Consider the following 7932-nt stretch of genomic DNA (forward strand, 5'->3'; position numbering starts at 1 on the left):
CAGGCCCGGCCACGTGGCTTACGTTTCCTCTGAGGCTTGAGATCTCTATTCACTGGAGGAGGTTCCAGGTCTGCAGGTAGCTTGGGCAGTGGGCTCGCGATGCTTCCTGAGCTCATGGGGATGTAGTCATCGGGGCTGCACTGGGTTCGGAGGCAAGCAGTGGCGACGTGGGGGCCCATGGGCACGTAGCCATCCTCAGCACTGGCTGATGTTGTGGGGTACATTGGGGAGAACCTGCTCGGCTGCAAAAGAACAGGTACAGGTTGGAAACCACAGAATGGTCATGGAAACTGCTTCCGGTGGGCAGCCTCGCCTACCCTGGCCTACGCACAGGGTTTCGGGTGCAAATGATCCAAGAATAACTCTGAACTTCCTTAGGAAAGTCAGGCGAGCCTCTTATTCGAGCTCTGCTCCTGGACTCATTGTGTGAGGTGGGTGATGGCTTTCCTAGATCTGATGCTGGAAGACAGATGGTTATGAATGGATGCAGATGCTTTCAGTACAAAGTGATGCCTTCAGAGAGTCTACATCTGCTGCCCCCTCAGACTGTTTAATAGCAGTGACTCGAGTGTACTGACATTCTGATGTTTTTTAAACTATTTTCCTTAAAGCTGAAAATATTGACAAATGGCTATGATTAGCCTTTCTAAAGAAAATGAAACAAAACAAAAATTTAAAGAAGTAAAAAATAAAGTGATGCCTTTAGTAGCTACCCCGAGTCAGGTGGGTGTCTGAACCATTAGAACCGGCAGTGTCCTCACAGAACACCAAGCCCAGCAATTTCTAAACAAGTTCAAGCCTTAAGGGGAGACTGGAACGGTCCTCAGAGAGTCAGAGCGCTGAGTGTCATAAGACTTCAAGGGCTTAAAGGAACTCAAGGGCCAAACTCACCAAATTTAAACTAAGCCGCTTGTCTCGGTGTCTTAAGGATTGGCCTTCTACATCAGCTGCAAGAAACAAGATGGGGTGGTGAGATATGCAGGACAACATCCCTTTAAACTAGGGTCCAGGCCTGGCCGGTGTTGCTCAGTGGTTAAGCATTGACCTACAAACCAGGAGGTCATGGTTTGATTCTCAGTCAGGGCACATGCCCGGGTTGCAGGCTTGATCCCCAGTGGAGGGCGTGCAGGAGGCAGCCGATCAATGATGCTCTCTCCTCACTGATATTTTTATCTTTCTCTCCCTCTGCCTTTCTCTCTGAAGTCAATAAAAATATTTAAAAATCAATCAATCAATCAATAAATCAATCAATAAACAAACTAGGGTCCAAGAGCCTATGCACTGTGGGACCCTGGCGTCAGCTCCCAAGAGGCAGAGAAGTGTAACAGTTTCTATACGCAAGGCTTGCTAGCAAGTCTTGTTGGGCAGTCAGAACAGATGGAAATCAGACCAGATTTTGAAGAAGTTTGTGTATGATAGCATTAGTTGTCTCTGTGAGTTAGGAAGAGATGTGGCACATCATTAACAAATGCTGGCTGTATTTATTACATCAATTTTCTGAGCTTAGAGATGGTGGAGACAGAACTGGAGGTTTGAGGAGAGAAGAGAAGGTGGGAGACATGCCTGGTGCTGATCAGGAGAGTAGGGTGAACAGAGAAGTGACAGCATTGGCCAGCAGCATTGGGGGCTCGTTTGAGATCTGTGACCATGAATCGGTGACCGTGATTTTGTGCAGCCATAGTCAGCTACTCGAGTACAGGCATGGAGAGAGAGGAAAGTTGAATTAAGACCAAATTAGAAACTTGTCAGATGGGTGTGACATAAAAATTTAGAATAATAGTTGAACTGAAAGAGAGGTCCATAAAAATAAAATAAAGTTTAAAAATAAGTAAAAATTTTTTAAAAAATTAAAAGATAAAAAAATAAAGTTAGTGATCAACATGGCATTGCTGACTTTTTATTGTGCTAGGAAAGAACATTAAGAACAAAACCCGAACTTATACCCATCACCATTATTTAATAGTGTAAATATATATATATATATAGCCATTTGGATATTTATAGCATCATTCCTGGCCATACAAAATTATCAACTTAAAAATGAGTCTGCTGTATTTGGTCAAACATTTAACTAACTCACCACTAATGCCTTGGCAGGGCCAGACCAAATGATTTCTCAGGCCTTATACGGCCTTTGGGCCGGATGTTTGCCACTCTTGGTCTAGACTCTAATCCTATATAATAAAGAGCTAATATGCTAATTTTAGACTGAAGCAGAACAACTGTCCGGACAACCTTCTGGACGAAGCCGGGGCTGTGAGGGCCGAGCCCCTTGCACGAATTTCGACTCTAATGAGATACAATTTTGGGGAATTAGCAGCTTAAAGATGTCAACCAAAACCATAAGTGTAGATGAGATTCTCTAGGTTGCAAATGTTAAGTATAAAACCCAGAGGATCCCAATATTCAAAGAGCAGGAAGATGAGCAGTGGCTCATCCTGACGGTACAATCTCAGGGTAATGAGCAAAGTCAGGGGCAGGGCCTTCAGGCCTAAGGAAGGAGAGAATAGCCAACAATGCTGACTGCTGGTGGCAAGTGAGGCAAGTGCTTTTAGCACATGCAGACCAGAGCAAAGTGTCCCCCGAGAACTTGGAGATGTCAAAGGTCAGGTTGTCTCTGAGAAATAAACCGGAGTCAACATCATCTTAAAGTGAGAGAATAACTCCCGTCTCCGAAAGATGTGATGGAGATGGATGGAATTAAGAATATGTATTATATGCCGAAACCGGTTTGGCTCAGTGGATGGAGCGTCGGCCTGTGGACTGAAAGGTCCCAGGTTCGATTCCGGTCAGGGACATGTACCTGGGTTGCGGGCACATCCCCGGTGGGGGATATGCAGGAGGCGGCTGATCGATGTTTCTCTCTCATCGATGTTTCTGACTCTCTGTCTCTCTCTCCCTTCCTCTGTAAAAAATCAATAAAATAAAATAAAAAAAGAATATGTATTATATATGCACATGTATGTAGGTATGTATGCTTCTATGTCTTCGAGGCTGCAGAAGTACCGGTGGTAAAAGCTGTTCTGCAGTCATACTGTATAGTTTAAAATCTCTACTCCCACCATTTATTAGCTGTGTGACACTGGATAAGTTACTTAACCTCTCTGTGTCTCAATTTTGTAATCTGTAAAATAAGACCAATAATAGAATCTATTGCATAGGACTGCTGGAAACATTAGATGCGTTAGTGCACATGAAGAACTTAGTACAGTACCTAGAACACATAAAGTACTTAAATCCTAGAAATTATTATGGATGTTGTTGATAAAGAATATGTGACCACAGTCCCCTAACTCCCTTTCCATGACCAGATCCCTACTGATGTCACCAAATAATACCAATATAAAGAAAACCCTGCCCGCACGGTGTGGCTCAGTGGTTGAGCGTAGTTCCACGCACCAGGAGGTCACGGTTCGATTCCCGGTCAGGGCACATGCCCGGGTTGCAGGTTGCATCCCCAGTGTGGGGCGTGCAGGAGGCAGCCGATCAATGATTCTCTCTCATCATTGATGTTTCTCTCTGTCTCCCTCTCCCTTCCTCTCTGAAATCAATAGAAATATTTTTTAAAAAAAGAGGAGCCAGGCTTCTCTCTGTACCTCAATATTTGCATCCAACACTTACCTTTCCAGGTTCTCACGTTATCTAAGCCCGAAAGGGAGATCCTTCTTGGGGCCGCAGTGAATTCTGGCTTTCTGATGCTGCTGTGCCCACTCCACAGTAGCTGCTCCTCTTGGCGCCGTTCAGAGAGATGAATTGGCTTAGGGGGGCGGGGAGGTGGCGTGTTGGACACAATGTCTAGTTCTTTTACCCCGAAGGGTAAGGAGCGTTGGTTCTTATCTACCTGAAGGGTGGGGTTTAAGGAGGTTTCCAGCAATGGTGAGGAAAAGTGGTCCCTGGCGGGCCCATTGATATCTCTGCTCCAGGTCAGGGCCGCCTGAGGCCTTGTGGGAGGTGCCTCCTGAGACCCATTCCTCTGGGCTGAGGGGTGGACCAAGTTAACGTAGGGCAGCGCCTGCAGGCCGTCAACAAAAACATCATCGAATGAAGTCTGTTCCAAGGAACGCTCTGAGTTTGACCAGCTGTCACATCTGGTGGGTAAACTGAGGGAAGAAAAGCATGGACATTTGACTGCAATGGAGCAGGTGCCTGGCCACTGTAGTTGGTCCCACAGCGACACTGCTGATACAGAGTTGGCAGAAGTCTGAAGGAGAAAGCCATCCACCCACCACAAAACCCAGGGGGCCTCACTCCCGATCCTCAACGATCAACTTTTATTTGACTTCTGTAGCTGCATTCCCTCTACAACCCTCAGCCACACCAACCCCTGGATGCAGAAAAAAAATAGTTGGTTGTTTTGTGTGGTTTTTTTCATATGAAAATGCAAGGTTAGAAGTGAAAGCCACAACGCTGAAATCCATGACTCATTTTGTTGAGTATAACGCATGCTTCACCCTTTATAGCGGTTGACAGTGATCTGGCCCCACCTTGTCAGTAGCAGGAAGAGAAGCAAGGGCAGCTACATCCTCTAGGCCAGTGGTTCTCAACCTTCCTAATGCCGCGACCCTTTAATACAGCTCCTCATGTTGTGGTGACCCCCAACCATAAAATTATTTTCGTTGCTACTTCATCACTGTCATGTTGCTACTGTTATGAATCGTAATGTAAATATCTGATATGCAGGATGTATTTTCATTGTTACACATTGAACATGATTAAAGCATAGTGATTAATCACAAAAACAATGTGTAATTATATATGTGTTTTCCGATGGTCTTAGGCGACCCCTGTGAAAGGGTCGTTCGACCCCCAAAGGGGTCTCGACCCACAGGTTGGCGACCCACAGGTTGAGAACCCCTGCTCTAGGAGATGCTACAGCTAAACGGGCTGACTGGGGCAGGCGCACTGAGCACATCTCAGTGACAGGCCCTGCAAGAGGAGGTAGCGTGGGCTCTGCAAACAGAGGAGAGTGCGTGGGAGAGGCCTGGCTCACAGAGTCCGGCGCATGAGCATACCTGGCGTGGTGCAGTCTTCCACTCTCACAGTTGGACAGAATCAGATAATCAGGAAGGAAGAGCAACTCTGACTCACTTCTGGTTTCCTCAGTGGCTATGGTATTAGAGTTTGGGTCATCTCTTGGCAAGGGGGAGCTGACAGCATGGGCGGTGTGAAGGAAGCTGGCAGGGGATGGCTGGAGGGAGGAGGGCGTGTGAGCGAGGCTCTCCACGGAATCTGCTGGAGGAATCATTTCCCAGGTTAGCGGTTAGGAATGGCTATAACACTCACTCGCAATTTCTCAAACAGCATCTAAAGAAGCCAAATAGAAGATGCAAATCACAGCTGGTGTTTGTACTGATGGAGGAGACCATTTCCCCAAGCTATAAACAATGTCTGGGAAAGAGGGCCAGTGTTCCAAGAGTGAAGTGTTGAATCAATTAAGAGTAAAAAAAAAAAAAACCCACCCCAAGCATTCATGGTATAAAAATCTGCAGTTAAATAGTCTACACACAGCTTCTTTATGGCCTTCAGCCTCAGGCCTGCATCACTGTTTATTCACTCAAAAAATATACATATATATACACACACACATATATATACATATATATTTATGCATGTCAGATACATATGTATGTACTATGTATGTACTTACATATGCATTTCTATGTGTATATATATGTACACATATATAGATAAACGTCTCTGTCTACAGGAATAGGCAAAAGTAGATTTACAGTTGTGAACACGCAAAACTTAGTTTATTCTTTTTAAAAATATATTTGTTACTGATTTCAGACAGGAAGGGAGAGGAAGACTGAGAGAGAAACATCAATGATGAGAGAGAATCATTGGTCAGCTGCCTCCTTCACGCTCCACACTGGGGATTGAGCCCACAACCTGGGTATGTGCCCTGACCGAGAATCAAACCATGACCTCCTGGTTCATAGGTTGACGCTCAACCACTGAGCCACGCCGGCTGGGCAAGTTTATTCTTGTATTATTATTTATTCTTTTGTATTTTCCATGCAAACAACTTTAAACTAGTTTTGCCCACCCCTGTATATAGAACACCTACTTTGCACCTAATATGGGCCCAGATCTGTTTTAACTCTGCCAGTACAGCTGAGACAAAGACTCTGCCCTTACTGTCCACACCAGGAGACAGACAAGTGACACATAAATAAAGAACACTGTTGATGATAGAGTGTTAATGACGTAGAAGGAAAAGGAAGGAAAAAATGGGGTGTTGTGATGGTTAGTGAAGCCCACATTTCTCAAGGAGCATAACATTCAGAAACTCCCAACGAAAAGCCTGCTTTTATTTCCCCCTTTGAACCAAGTTGGCAGGAGTTCAGAACTCCGGACGCAGAGTGACTCAGAACTGCCCGGGTTCAAGTCCAGGCTCTACTGTCTAGCTGTTGTGAACGTGGGCAAGTTAGCTTCCTGCTCCGAGTCTCCTTCTCTGTACAGTGGAGACGCAGAAGGGGTCTAGGATCAGACGAGCTAATGTGCAAAAGCATTTAACAGAGCTCCTGGCCAGAGTCTGCACAATGTGCTGACTGCCTATGCTGCCGGAGACAGAAGCAAACACTATGTGTGAAAAGCCACAGAGAGCCCTCTGGGTGTGGTTCTCCCATGAAGAGGACTCTGCCCTTACATCCTTCTAAAAACGCAGGGGAGATACAGGGAATAAAAGAGGTCAGAGGGGGTTTCTGGCTTCCTCCAACTTCGTGCCAGAGCTTTCCATTTCCTGCCTGGGGCCTTCCTCATTCCTGTTCCTCTTTGAATATTAGGACACATGTTGTGTATCTCTGTTTTAGGATAACTCCTGGATGAGGAAAGAGAGGAAACACATAACCTGACACACAAATATATATCTACTAGTCGTTTGGGCTGGAGGGAGTCTGCTTGCTCGCCATGTGAGAGTCCAGCCAGGGCGCATTCACTGCCACTTGCTAATAAAGTGACGCCGTCACTTCATTTTCTTTTATCTGAGTGCTGTCAAAGCTCAACAATGTTCCTGAATAGCCTCACTTAATAAGCTTCCCTGGTTAATGAAAAAAAAAGGGCCCTAGCTGGTTTGGCTCAGTGGCTAGAGTGTCAACCTGTGGACTGAAGGGTCCTTCCTGGGTTCCATTCCGGTCAAGGGCACATGATGCCCAGGTTGCGGGCTTAAACCGCAGTGTGGGGCGTGGAGGAGGCAGCCGATCAATGATTCTATCTCATCGTGGATGTTTCTCTCTCTCTCTCTCTCTCCCTTCCTCTCTGAAACCAATAAAAATATGTAAAAAAAACCAAAAAACAAACAAAAAAAAAGAGTGGGGGGAAACTTGGTCCTGAAGAAACACTTTCACATGCATGTTGCAGAGATACAGCGCTGACTCTCCACCGCCACCTAGCGTTGAATATAGGTACTTCAGCAGCCGATGCTAAGCACAAGGTGACAGTGGAAATGTTGAAGCAACTGTTGAGCAAGTTTTAGGAGTAAGGTTGTTGTCTACCAGACTAAGGGTACAAGAAATCAGATGGGCCCGGCCAGTGTGGCTCAGTGGTTGAGCGTCAACCTGTAAACTAGGAGGTCACAGTTTGATTCCCAGTTAGGGCACATGCCCGGATTGTGGGATCAATCCCCAGTGTGGGGCGTGCAGGAGGCAGCCGATCGATCATTCTCTCTCATCATTGATGTTTCTATCTCTCTCTCCTTCTCCCTTCCTCTCTGAAATCAATAAAAATATTTTTTTAAAGAAATCAGATGGTTTGAGGGTCAGGGCATGCTGCTCGACACAAAACCCATAAAGGGGAGTGAATTATAATCCTAGGTGCATTCCACTTGATATATTACATAGAAAGGGCAGAGTGTGTGTGTGTGTGTGTGTAAGAGAGCATATATTACATAGAAAGGGCAGTGAGTGTGTGTGTGTGTGTGTGTGTGTGTGT

At 45.7% G+C, this 7932-nt stretch overlaps 1 protein-coding gene across 1 annotated transcript in view; it reads right to left on the reverse strand.

Moving 5' to 3' along the window:
* GAB3 (GRB2-associated binding protein 3) overlaps positions 1 to 7932 on the reverse strand; it is a 34493-nt gene that overhangs the window by 11950 nt on the left and 14611 nt on the right. Inside the window, exons 5-6 of the mRNA XM_014532370.1 lie at positions 892 to 947; positions 23 to 242 (exon numbers count right to left, since the gene is read on the reverse strand). Coding sequence (XP_014387856.1) covers positions 23 to 242; positions 892 to 947 — 276 coding nt within the window. The remainder of the gene's footprint in view (positions 1 to 22; positions 243 to 891; positions 948 to 7932) is intronic.

Source organism: Myotis brandtii, unplaced genomic scaffold, assembly GCF_000412655.1.
Source record: "Myotis brandtii unplaced genomic scaffold, ASM41265v1 scaffold889, whole genome shotgun sequence".
Taxonomy (NCBI): Eukaryota; Metazoa; Chordata; class Mammalia; order Chiroptera; family Vespertilionidae; genus Myotis; species Myotis brandtii.